The 13,990-nt window shown below is 42.3% G+C and overlaps 1 protein-coding gene across 2 annotated transcripts in view; it reads right to left on the bottom strand.

Moving 5' to 3' along the window:
• Positions 1–73: 73 nt before the first annotated feature.
• The window catches only part of LOC149446260 (NADP-dependent malic enzyme-like), a 279,632-nt gene continuing 265,715 nt past the window's right edge, over positions 74–13,990 (bottom strand). For both annotated transcript variants that reach the window (XM_089652763.1, XM_089652762.1), the window contains exons 12-15: positions 13,785–13,927; positions 9,659–9,832; positions 7,296–7,394; positions 74–4,265 (exon numbers count right to left, since the gene is read on the bottom strand). In XM_089652763.1, the coding sequence (XP_089508889.1) occupies positions 4,104–4,265; positions 7,296–7,394; positions 9,659–9,832; positions 13,785–13,927 (578 nt within the window). In that variant the 3' untranslated portion in view covers positions 74–4,103. The remainder of the gene's footprint in view (positions 4,266–7,295; positions 7,395–9,658; positions 9,833–13,784; positions 13,928–13,990) is intronic.

Here is a 13,990-nt window from a genome sequence, read left to right as displayed (position 1 = left end):
ATCCTTTAAGACGCTATCACACAATCCAATGATCAGTATAAGATATTAGAACTGTAAGACACAACACAAAATATCATCTAAAACAAGCAGATTTATTGTAAAAGGAGTTCCAGGTATAAAAGTTCCCGGGTGGTCCTAGTATAGAACAGAAACATACATTCACATAACAAGTCAGTGCATATACATTATAACTCACAACAGCTCCTGACATTGGCTGTACAGCAATGAAGCAGATCACGTTTACATTGGTATATGAGCCACTAAAATATTTACCTCTTTTTTACTGAAAGGATACATTATACATAAACACTGAAAAGTTCTTATTTTCTGCACAGTGAGCTTACAATCTAATCTGAGCATCTCTCGGCAAGGTGCAATTAAAGGACAAACCCATTTTCTTAGCTTTGGATAGATCTGGGAATGGATAAAACCCCTGTCATTTTTTGATATTGGTGCTCACGGAGGAGATTTACCTGCAGGTGCAACAGAAAATGAAAAAAAGATCTCCAAACAATGAAATTCACATCTTGGAGAGTTCTCATAGGAATAGAGGTCCCAATTTGAAGATTTTCCCCTACTCCTTACTCTCACGAAACTCAAAATGTTTGGATTTATCTTCCCTTTCTGTCTTGTTGACAACGGTCCCTAGTATAAAGAGGGGAGAAATCTCCCAGTGGGGACACAAACAGCAATAAAAATTTGGCACTCTATCCAAAATGTAAAAAAATGTTATGCCTTTGCATACACTTTAAAGTGGAATTCCACTCACCCTGTCAATAAAATAAAAGCTGTAGCTGCTGACTTTAAAAAAACAGCCACTTACCTGTCCCTCAGTCCCGTGGTGTGTCCCCTCAGCCAGTTTCACCGGCTGTCCTGGATTCCAGGAGACCGGCATCTTCAGTGTGGGCACCCGGCTGTGATAGCTTGCGGCTTCACAGCCGGATACCCACTGCGCATGTGCGAGTAGCGCTGCGCTTCGTGAATGGTCCTGTAGTCTTCTGGGACCTGCCACGTGTCCCAAAAGACTACAGGTAGGGAGGACACCTTTTGTTTCCAATGGCCTAGGCAATTGGACCGGATATGGGATTGGGTACCTGTTAAATTTGGGTACCCGCTCCCCCACCCGCCCCTAGAAGGTGCCAATCCTTAATGGGAAGCGGGGGAGCAGTCCTTAAAGCGGAACTTCCCCTTTTGGGTGGAGCTCCACTTTAAGGTGTTAGTCTCCAAGACTCAAGTCCTCACCTGAGACAAAAATAACTAAGGTCGTACTCTGTACCTAGGGTTCCCAGCTCTGCCCAAATTGGCAGCCATCTTGACTCAAACAATGGTCTTGTACACATGTGCTTCAGCTTGTATATGAACTGTGTGAACACAAAGCTTTTACAGAGCATTTTCAGAACTTTCAGCAAGTCTGCAGAAGCCTTTAAAAAGTCCATTCAGTTCTAGTTTGGCTTGGTTAACCACAGATCTTAATGGGTATGCTGACTGACACTTTAAACAATTAAGCTTTGGCACTACCTGATGCTTATTAAAAGCCCACTAACAGCTTGTTAAAAGACAACCAGCAATTCCACTAAGATCTATGTTTAATATCCCCATACTGGAAATGAAGAGTTATTTATAATCTTCAACAAAGCTGCTCAAAGCTTGCCAAGAGCTCTTCAAAAGCTTCTTGTACAGACAGCTTACATACAAGCTAAATCCTATGTGTACATGTCCTACCGGCTTTTATTTCCACATTACGCAAAAAGAAGTATATATCAGGAGATGCGAGACGTAATAATTTGTCAATCAGGACCCTAAAAATGGGTTGGTCCAGTCAATGCCATTTGACCGTTACAGTTACCAACCAAAACTGGGACTGCAATATGCTGAATATTCCACGTAAAACATACCGGATCTGATTTCTTGAAGTGTCTAAAAAAGCTGTGCCTGTGGTCACCAGCAACCAATGAAATGCTCCATTTCATGCGAGATGCAATACTTAATAATTTGTCAATCAGGACCCTAAAGATTGGTTGGTCCAGTCAATGCCATTTGACCGTTACAGTTACCAACCAAAACTGGGACTGCAATATGCTGAATATTCCAAGTAAAACATACCAGATCTGATTTCTTAAAGTGTCTAAAAAAGCTGTGCCTGTGGTCACCAGCAACCAATTAAATGCTCCATTTCATAAATTTAGTGCAGGCAATACAGGAATGAATAGAAATGGTCATTGGTTAGATGAAGGTTCTTTTGCTTCTGGACATTTTGAAAAATACATTTGTCTATATCTCAAAGGCCAAGATCACTCAAAACTGATGCAGTATCTTACTTTCAGGGTAAAATGTGTTGGCTGAAACACCCACTGGTTTTCATTGTCCTCCAAACCATGGACCTTGTAAAGCATACAGGCCAAACCCTGTGTCTTCTATGGTGGGATTCCCATAATCTAAAATAAATGAATGACTGTAGTATCAAGAAACAAGAGTACAAAGCGGAAATTTTGCAACTGGAGTCCTCGCAGACTGGATGTCTCTGCTTTCATTTAGAGTGAAACTGAACTCAGAAAAGGGAATTTGATATGGTATACAAAACATTTAAAAATTGTAATTGTGTCCAAGCAGTACCTTTTACGTGGAATTCCTCCTGAAAAATAGTAGTGCATTTTCAGGTATGTGTGTAAGGGCACCTAAGCACTCTTGTGCCTACAACCTCATAGCTATACATCTGCAGTTTGAGATATAAGGCACTGCTGCCACTGACTGCTAGTCTTGTGAGATTTAGTGATCTCATGATTGTGTTGCTCACTGTTCTTGCCCAAGGCTCTGACATGAGGAAGTAAAGCCCTACCTCTACCACACAGAGACAAAGTACAGAACAGGACATTGTAAATCAGTAATGGGGAAAGATCATTGAGAATGAAACCACATGTAATACTGGGGGCAAGTCCTTTGCCCTCATGTCTCCATTTTGTCCCTGTAAAATTTGGATGGATTTGTCCATAAAGTATACTTGATCTGGGCTGACTAATTTCTAAAACAGCAACAGTGTTGAAGTTGGGTGTTGGGTGTCTTCTGGCATTTGACAGTTGAGTAATGGGGGGGGCAGGAAAGGCAAGGTGTAATCCCATAAGTAGGCAGAAGACAAAGCTAATGCCCTACGTACAGGCTGGCCCTAGAGTCCAAGCACCTCCACAGGTAAAGGAAGGATTTGAAAACATTTGCTGCCACCACAAGGTCCCTTGCACTTCGATACTTCTGTTAGCTTAGATCCCTTTTAACCAGCCGTAAATATTCTATAATAAATAACACAGGTCATACTAGCTAGTAAAATGACCACCCAGCTGAAGTCAAAGCTGAACATTCTTACCGTAACTACCCACATCCATCTTGAAGGTGTGGTGACACAAATTTCGTTATAGGTGGTTGTTTCGGACTGTCATTTCTGTATATTATAAAATCCAACTAAGCAGGGATAAAATAATTCTACAATAAAAACTTAAAACCTTTAAACACCCAGGGAAGTTGCAAACCTATAGCTCAAAACCTGGCCTGTCATAATGCCCATAGTTGCATTTGATATCAATATGGGCGACATCTGCTCAAGTGAGATATATTGCACATAATGCTATGCCTTGCCATGAGTTAGCTTAGTGGTTCCAAAGTATTGGGGTTTTGGAGCTTGGGAGTTGGAGAAGTAGGGTTTGAGGATCACCATGGACTGAATAACAAGTATTGGTAAAGAAGAGGTTTAATTTCCTCCTCTACTGAGGTTTCGTTTAAGCATCACCAGAGAGTTAGAGGACAAGACACAATGATTAGTACTTTCCACTGTACATATGCAAAGCCTTTCTGTAAATTGGGACAGTTTCAGGGCAATGTACAGAATGCATCTCTGTCACCAGTTTAAGGTCTATTGTTCTAGTCTTCGGGAAGACATCTAGGCAAGGCTGAGTACAGCATGTATTACATTCATTCTATTCTTAATTCATCTGCTTGGTGGTTTATGGATTGTCATAATCAAACATCAGGAAGCTTTGCTATAAGTTTGCTTGTCTTGAATGACACTCCCAGAGTGTTTTATAGTGCATTTGTAGAAAGAAGACACATACTACAGGCTACACATCTTGGATTTGCATAGCCTCCTCGGGCCACCGGTAGTTGTCGATGGCAAAGGAATCATAGTCAGGACTGTAGATGATAGCTTTCACAAAGGCCTCTTTGTCCTCAGGTTCTGGATACCAGGATGCCAGGTTGTTTCTGTAAGCATAGTCAACGATCTAAACAAAAAGGAAAACACACATTTGGACTTAAGTGCAAAGAATAATATCTGTGTTTCGAGTGGAATAATGAAGGACCATTCCACGCAGGGCGGACTCCGTTCCGCTCAGCAGGTAATCAGCTTACAGATCTGCTGACTGGAGCAGTGTGTATGGATAATACATCTGTGCCTACTCTGTTTATGTCGAGTGGACATGGACTTCTATGTGTGTTTGCACCTGTCTACCCTCCAATACACCTAAGCAGTAGAGTACGGAACCCTTTCTTTTTCTTTCTTTGGCAGTCTGGATCGGATTGGAGGTAAATAAATAGAACACAAGTCTGTTTACACCTGCTTGTCCATAGAATTGAATGGACCTTCCAATTAGGTCTGCCTGAAAAACTGTCAGACATGATCAAAACCATTGTGTGAAAGGGGCCCAACTCTGTCTAGTTTTTACAGGTTCTTCATTGGTTAAATTCCAGGTTACACCACAAGGACAATATTATGTGTTCACTGCTCCAAATTTGAGATCTGATGTTTTCATTTACTGCTACAACATACAAAGACATGTTAGACAATTGTGCGCTTCAGACCTTGTGTTTAACAGTTTGCTGAAGGCTCTTTTTCTGTTCCAGCATGACTGTACCCCTGTGGACACAGCCAGCTCCATAAAGACATGCAGCAACCATTAAGACAAGGTTGCACACCCATGACTTCACACCATAGTTTATTCCACCAGCTGGATTTTTTTTTTTGCGATGAAAGTAATCAATCACTTTGTTTCTAAAAGTGGAAAGCCTCTAATGCAGCCTTTATCAACCAAAGTTATGTAGAACCCCTGGGTTTCTCCAAAAGTTGCTAGGGGATCTTTGAGAAATTAGACGTTTCTTCTATACAACTGGTAACTGCTGATACTAATGATTTTTTTAGCCATCTGCAGGGGCTAAACCACCAGTGTAAGTAGTATTCTTCCCACTAACAACCAGTGCAATGGGGCTCTTTTCCCCACTCACCATTATTTCTAAGGGGGACTTTCATCACTGACCATCAATGTAAGGGAGCTCTTCAATGTCCACCCATGTAGGGGGGCATTTTACCATAAACCACCAATCTGAGGGATCACTACAATTTTCTTTTCAGGCCATTATGTTCACACTAATGCATCATGTACATTAAGTAAATATTAACAAGGGTTATTATCAAGACCTGAAAGTTATTCAAGAGTTCCTCCATGATCAAAAGTTTTGGAAAGGCTGCTCTAGTGAACAGATATCGAACCTGAGAATAACAATAGTGCTAATACAAGGACTGAATATTACCAAAGTCAGGCCATTTCAGACCTGGTCGGCTGGTAATTAGCTTGGTGATTGCTGCTGTATGTTGCAGAGACTGGGAATTATAAAGATATCCAGCTCAGCACTGACAATCTTTATCTGTTAGATTCAGCAGTTGTGTTTCCACAGCTGCTCGGTGGTGTGACATATGAGCTTATGTTCTCACTAGTGCCCATGAGACTGGGCCAGTACTTCTAATAAATGGATTAGAAGTATCAGTAGCAGTTATTACTGAATGGTGGTCAATTCTGCTTGGAATATAAAAGCAGAATTGTAGCCAAAATATTGTTTTCTAGTTTCATACACTGGGGAATAGTTATAAGCTCCAATAGATTTTTTTTTTTTTAATGCAAGTTGTTACCAAGACTCATATGTCTCAGCAGATAACTGCCAAACATTTACTTTTTGCTATAGTATTTTTCTTGGTTGGTAAACTGGTAATAAGAACACAAGACAACACCAGTCCAACAATTAGAGACATATCAAAGAATGTATCCACATAGTGCACACCTGCTAAGTAGACGTGGCCATACACCAGTAGAATTTCATTTGAACATTTGTTTGAAAATTCTGAAAAATCATTCTTCAGAGCATTCCATTTTGCCATCATTAAGTCAGTTAATTTTGTTCAAGAGCCCTTAAAATTTCAACCAGACCTGCTACTTGAATGGAATTTCAGACATATCAAATAGGTTTGTTTTGTGCCTTGTATGATTTTCCTAAACAAAACCCACATTTAGGCCTCATGCACACTGGCAGGAGAAAGCAGCGTTAATAATGTGCCCAAAACTGCATTTTTTCAAATGCATTCATCAAGTTTTTTGGCATTCATTCATTTAATTGGCCAGAATAGTAATTTACCCTAGTCATTTAAACAATTGAACTCTCAAGCGCTAAACACGCCTAGTGCTTAAGAACGTTTAGGCACATCGGAGCTTAAAGCGGCAAAATGCTCCTCTCCTGAACATCCTGACTCTGGGGTTTTTTTCTGCCTCTAAATGCCTATGTGTGCATGGACACATAGGCTAACACAGAGGGGCATTTGGAGACAGAAAAGTCAAATGCCCTTAAAAGTTGCGTTTTTGATGCCTAGTGTACATGAGGTCTTACAGTCAGAATTTTGTTTGTTCGAGAAAAATTTCCCTTCTTGCTCCTTAGAATTTTCTCGTTACGATGGATGAAAATGACCATTGATTTGACCCATCAATTTGACCCACTAATCATCAAGACCGCTCCGAAAATGACAATTTTCAAACAAAATTCTACCAATGTATAGCAAGCTTAAGGTAAATACAATACTACTAAACCAAATGACATAACCAAGCGGTCACAGATCAGCTTACAGAATATCTAACTTACCCAGGGAGTCCTTGGAGTTTTTCCCTATTATACAAAAGTGGTATGTTTGGACATGTTCATAATATCCTTTATAGTGACTGTAAATTGGTTCCCGTGCGGACTGCATGTCCCTACTTCCCTGCGTGTCTCGGGGCTGGGAGTCCATTAAAATGAATGGGCTCTCGTGCCCATGCAAAATCGCTGCCCGCACGGCTGAACATATATGAACCTGACCTTATGCAAAGAATGCATTAGGATAAAAAAGGTTTAGGTTTCAGAATCACTTTGACTGCTCTACTTAGAGTTTAAAGGCTGTCTGGGGATATTTCCCCTCACGTCCCGTTTTAGTGCTTGTGGAAGGGATTAGAACTTACCTTAACAGCAATTTTGAGAGACACCTCCCTGATGGTGCTAAGAGGGGGATACAACCGTCCCTCTGCTAAGTGTTCCTTGGTGACATCTTCAGCAATGGCCTAACAAGACAAAATATTATTTACATAGACCTGGATGTATCCCACATACTACTATATTTCATTTACATATGCAGTTATTCTGTAAATTCATCTTGCGCTTAACAAACTCACTCCCTTAAGTAAAAAAAAGAAAGAAAAAAAAATTATTGTTCCTCCCGCATCCTTGACCTGTTCTGATTGTATTGCTGGTCATGTGATCATATGTTAGAGCACTGGTCATGTGATCTCCAGTGATGGGAAAATGAAGATTCAGGCAAATCTGCTGATTGTGCTTGAATGGCATGGTTATGGCTGAGGTCATGTGATTAGAGTTCTGATATCTGGTCAAGTGAGCAGTGTTAGGGCTTGTGCCCATGGGCAGCTGGTAAAAGCTGGCAGTTGAACCATTGTTTTATCGCCCTCTGCTGCATCCTGCTGTAAAGCACCATGGATGAAGTGTATGTTTTGTACACTTCAAATAAAGTTTGGCCAAAAAAAAAAAAGGAAGAAAGCTGTGTAATGTGCTGAGTCGCGTACCACCCTGCCCCCTAGGGCACTCCAGGACAGACAGCTGCCTGACAGGTAAAACACTCCAGAACCTGTCCACTCTAGTGTGAACCTACCCTAAGTGTAGTCAAAATAAAAAGCCAAAAATCAACACAAGGGACATAACTTACTATTAATGCGCTGAGCCCCTTGTGCTGTTGGCTCCTGGTTTCCTTGAAATCCCCTGTGGTCATAATCTTCCAATGCTTTTTTTATTTTGACTAGACTTATGCTTTCAGGACAGCTCCATTTACAACACCAGTCTATTTTAATATCCTTGCCAAAAGTTTTTTTGTATTGATTTTCAAAAAAAAATCTTACAAACAGAAGCCTGCACAGTCATTCCTGTATACTACTCAAGATATGCAATAGACACAATTAAAATACCGATTGTTGATATGGGTTGGCAAAAATCACCACACAAGGCACAACAGAGTTAGGCACCAACAGACAAGACTCATACACTCACATTAAAAAATAAAGCAAAATACAACTGGCGATCAAGTTGTCCATCTTGCCAAAGACAGATTCAATGGATCAGAACCCATCTGCCGTGGACAATGGGTCAAGAGGTTGATTTAATAAAGACAAACAGGCTGTGCACTTTGCAAGGGAACTTAGTGAATGACCATTTATCCAATCGTCTAAAACAGTGGTTCTCAACCTTCCTAATGCTGCGACCCTTTAATACAGTTCCTCATGTTGAGGTGACCCCCAACAATAAAATTATTTTCGTTGCTACTTCATAACTGCATCAGCTCTTCTCATTCCCACAATTCAAGGCATCACACCTCCCCCATCCCCACCACACAGAGCAGCCAGCTCTCTTCACACACGGCCCGCTCTCACCTCCACACCGCCACCATCTTGGATCCGCTCTCCCCTCTCCTCCACCCAGTCCCCAGCTAGCCGACTTCCTGACAGAGGCCACGCCCAATCTGAGGACGTCAAAACTTCTTCATTGGCGCTTCCCATTGACACGTCACCTCATCTGGTTGGTCAAGTTCTAGTTTAATCCCGATAAACCCCGCCTCACATTTACAGCTGGGATGATGTCGCCGCTCAACGATGATTGGGGGAGCAGTGCAGACAATGGGCGGGGCAGATGTTGTGGGAGATGATAGACTGGGGCAGAGGGGCCAGGTGTCATCACTGCTGACTGTTCTCTTACTCGTATGTGGGCGTATCTGCATGTGGGAGGACCCGTCTGGAGACGGATAGAGGAGCGATGTTTCGTTTCCTAAGACCATCGGAAATATGTGTTTTCCGATGGTTTTAGGCAACCCCTGTGAAAGGGTTGTTCGACCCCCAAAGGGGTCGCGACCCACAGGTTGAGAACCGCTGGTCTAAAAGCAAAAATGCGGTTTCTTTTTATTTTCCTGGCATGTGATTGGGTATTCTTTGCAAAATGAAATTTCACCACATTTACTAAGCTTTGGGGCAACTTCCCTTGCAAAGTGAACTGTCTATTTGCCTTTAGTAAATCAACTCCAATGTATCAACTGTGGCAATCTTCTAGTTTGCATTGAGAAATGTAAGAAACATAAATTCCAAAATGGGAAAAGAAAAAAGAAAATTGATGACATAGAATAGAGAAGAGAGAGAATAAACATCCCGGGCAAAGACCTGCCCCAACTGTCTCCCGATTATCACTTCAATTGCCAGTGTAGCTCATCTGCTATGCTTACTACTTTTCATTCATTTAGCAGTCACTCAAGTCAAAGAACAACGCCACCTACCTCTGCCGTTGTGAGAAAAATGTCTTCTGTGATATGTCGGACGCCACAAGCGATGACTCCCAGAGCAACCCCTGGAAACACATAAGCATTGTTGCCCTGACCTGGGTAGAAAGTCTGACCATTTGGTAGGGTCACTTTGGAGAATGGACTTCCGCTGGCAAAGATCCCACGACCCTGGAGAAGAGAAACCAAGACTGTATCAGAGCAATCACTCAGATCCACTGAATAGAATACACAGTGACAGTTCACCTTTACAGGTGGATACAGCTTCCATCCAGTGCAAAACACTACAGATTTCCAGTATAAATGGAGTTTGTCACCCGGAGAAGAGCATTTGGGGAGAAAAAAATTTAGCAAACTGATAAAGTATCATTTCAAGTCTGTCATTGTCCTGTTTAAAGCTGAACTCTACTAAATACACAAAATAAACAAAATAAACATATACCAACATGTTGTCCTTGAAGTTGATGTGTTGAAAGCAGAAAAAATGGGGGAGCATAAGGATTTGAGGGACTTTGACAAGGGTCTAACAGCAATGGTTAGATGACTGGGTCAGAGCAACTCCAAAACTGCAGCTCTTGTGGGATGTTCTCGGTCTGTAGTAATGAAGACCTACCAAAAGAGGTCATAGGAAGGAAAACCGGTGAACCATTGAAAGATCATGGGTGGCCAAAGCTCATTGATGTACGTGGGGAGCGAAGGCTGGCCTGTGTGGTCTGATCCAATAGAAGAGCTACTGTAGCTCAAGTTTCTAAAAAAAGTTCATGCTTGTTCTGATACAAAGGTGGCAGAATACACAGTTCATTGCAGTTTGTTGTGTATGGGTCTTTGTAGCTGCTGACCGGTCAGGGTGTCCATGCTGACCGTTGGCCACAGCCAAAAGAGCCTGCAACAGACACGTGAGCATCAGAACTGGACCATGGAGCAAATGAAGAACTTGGCTTGGTCTAATGAATTCAAGAATGGTTTGAGGAACACGACAACCAGTTCAAGGTGTTGATTTGGCCTCCACATTTTCCGGATCTCAATCTAATCAAGCATCTGTGAGATGTGCTGGAAAAACAAGTCTGATCCATGGAGGCCCCACCTCATAGTTTGGTGTCATATACCACAGCATACCTTCAGCAATTTAATTGAGTCCATGCCCTGGTGGCTTATGGTGGGTGGTCATAATGGTATGGCTGATGATTGCATTTGACCTGGTACAGCTGCCAAAACATTATCAATTCTGTTCAGCCAGTCTTGTGATCAAGGGCCACATGATCCAGTGAACTTCTAACCAAGTAGAACTTGGTTAGAACACACCCCTGTGCTTAATGACTGAACACCAGCCTGTAGTGGGTGGGGCTATGAACAACACAGTGATGATGTCACTGATACTCTTACAAGGTAATATCTGGGTTTGCAAAGACATTTGGTGCACACAAAGGGGATTTATATACTTTGTGGCGGGGATTTATATACTTTGTGGCTAGTGAGGAATATATTTAAATGAAAGTATTTCTGCCCAGAGAGCAACTTTACAGGACAACTGTACCTTTTATACAATTGTCCTTAAATAAATTCCTCGCCAATCCCCTGAATGCATCCCACTAGGAATACTTACTGTATCTTCAGTTCGATCTAGCAATCTTGACTGTGTGGACCTGCTAGGAGCGGCACAGCTTATATCTCAAAAATAGCAGCAGTACCCATTCATTCCTATGAGAAATCCAAACTCATGGTGGCCTCCAGCAGTCCCTCAAAGTACACAAAACCAAAGTAAGGGGGGGGGGGGGATCGGCTGAGGTCTGTCTGGGCTCTGAGGAGATGGGCTTGAGTGGTGGGGGCTTTTACAGTAAATTTGAAAGCATTTGCAAGAAGGGGGCATGGGAGAGAGGCTGACAAAAGCCTGCAGGCAAGGTCAGTGTATGACTTAGTCACTCTTTTGGGGGGTCACTGATGTAAGGGGCAAGTGGAGACCCTAAGGTATGGGGGACATGGACATTAACCTCCCCCCTTATCTCTCCTTTTATATCAGTGAACCCCTTTACCTGAATGTATTCACTGTGTAGATTCTGGTGTAAAGGGGAACCCTGGTGTAAGAGGTTCTCTGGTCACCAGAGCCCCCCTTCCTTACATAAGCATTTCCAGCATTACCTTTTACATCAGAGTCAGCAGAGTTCACCCTTACAGTTCAAGGGGAACTCTGCGGACTGTGAAGTAAGGTGGAGTTTTGGAAACTCTGATGTAAAGAGGGGTTCTGGTGACCAAACAACCACTTACACTAGAGTTCCCCTTGACACCAGAGTCCACAACATTCCCTCTTACATCAGGGTCCACAGAGTTCCCCTTTAAATTTGGGCCTGCAGAGTTCCCCTTTAAATCCGGATCCGCAGAGTTCCCCTTTAAATCAAGGTCCACAAAGTTCCCCTTTAACCTCCCTAGCGGTATGATTATTTCAGATTTTTGGTGCTGAAAGCGGTACAATTATTTTGCATGGAAATAGTTTTTTTATTGTAGGCTGTAATTTTTAGAAATAACTCACTGAAATCTGTCCGAACAAGAGTCTATTAAACATCCCGGGTAGGATAAAATTTGAAACACAAAATCATAAATTAAAATATAATAAATAATCATAAAAAATAATAACATAATAATAATAAATTTAATTCAATAATATAATCAAACCGAAAACACTGAAATTTGAAATAGAGCGCCAAGTTCGCATATTGCTGAGCAAAGTCACAAAATCGTTTTCGGTGTCTGATGATGAATTTCCCCCACGAATCATTATCACTCAATTCTGCAAGTGGTTCTGATTTACTATCTCTGTTCTCTAGCTGGTCTAAAACCACTTTTGACCTAAAGGGACGCTTTTTGGACGCCATGGACGTTTCTCAGTTTCCAGGCAGAAAGAACAGTCAAAATGCAGGCAGGGCACAGGACAAAGCACTCGGGACAAAATGTATGTGAAATGGTTTGAAACAGCAATGTTTTACTATGAAAAATGTGTTTTGAAAATTTAAAAAAATTTCACTTTTTTCAAATTTCCCACCGGCGGCGGTGCCCGTACGTCCCGACGTCGCAGGGAACGGAACCCGGAAGACAGATGCCGGCATCGGCCGGAGGAGATGGCCGGGGATGCTGCAGGGGACAAATCGCGGGAGCAAAGGACAAGATAAGTGCTGCAGGGATTCCCTATGCAGCGCCGCATGGTAAGCCCGAGTGTAGCTCGGGGTTACCGCTTTTGGCACTGACATTTTACCCCGAGCTACACTCAGGAATACCGCTAGGGAGGTTAAATCAAGGTCCACACAGATTCCCCTTTAAGTCAAGGTCCACACAGGTTCCCCTTTAAATCAAGGTCCACACAGGTTCCCCTTTAAATCAAGGTCCACACAGTTCCCCTTTAAATCAAGGTCCACACAGGTTCCCCTTTAAATCAAGGTCCACACAGGTTCCCCTTTAAATCAAGGTCCACACAGGTTCCCCTTTAAATCAAGGTCCACACAGGTTCCCCTTTAAATCAAGGTCCACACAGTTCCCCTTTAAATCAAGGTCCACACAGTTCCCCTTTAAATCAAGGTCCACACAGTTCCCCTTTAAATCAAGGTCCACACAGTTCCCCTTTAAATCAAGGTCCACAGAGATCCCCTTTGCACTGTGGGGCAAACCCTGCCGACTATGATGTACTGTAAAGGGGGCAGTTCCCCTTTAAATCAAGGTCCACACAGTTCCCCTTTAAATCAAGGTCCACACAGTTCCCCTTTAAATCAAGGTCCACAGAGATCCCCTTTTCACTGTGGGGCAAACCCTGCCGACTATGATGTACTGTAAAGGGGGCTTTGGGAACTCTGATGTATGGGGGATTTCTAATGTAAGGACAGAAAGGTGCCCGCTGAAGAACGTCCTGCTGTGAGACCATAATAAAGGCCTCCACAACAGGATTAAAGGACCACAGGCTCAGGTCAGAAGAGTCAAAAGTCACTCTGTAGCTTAAGTAACCTAAATACTATGGATATCTTACTCTACAGACCCTGGTGGCTAATCATGTGATGTGGTTGTGGACCACAAGGGTGAATTATATATATAATATGGTCATCCCAGATGTGTATTGCAGACAGCATGGTGGCAGATACTATACCTCCGTCAGATGGTAGCACTGCTCTGCAGTGCACTCTGCCTTACTGGTTGGGTTACTTAGTGCAAATATTATTGGTCTTTTATTAAAAGCAGCCATATTCTTCAGTATCTTTTCTGTAAATGCTCCCCTGATAGCAGCCACTCCTAAAAGAATTAAAAACATGTCGTTAATATTAAAAAAACCCAGCCAAACAGAACTATTACCTG

Source organism: Staurois parvus, unplaced genomic scaffold, assembly GCF_062004578.1.
Source record: "Staurois parvus isolate SC_StPar_1 unplaced genomic scaffold, SC_StPar_1.0 ptg000693l, whole genome shotgun sequence".
Classification (NCBI taxonomy): domain Eukaryota; kingdom Metazoa; phylum Chordata; class Amphibia; order Anura; family Ranidae; genus Staurois; species Staurois parvus.
The sequence above is the reverse complement of the archived record's forward strand: the minus strand, read 5'-3'. Positions and strand labels throughout refer to the sequence as shown.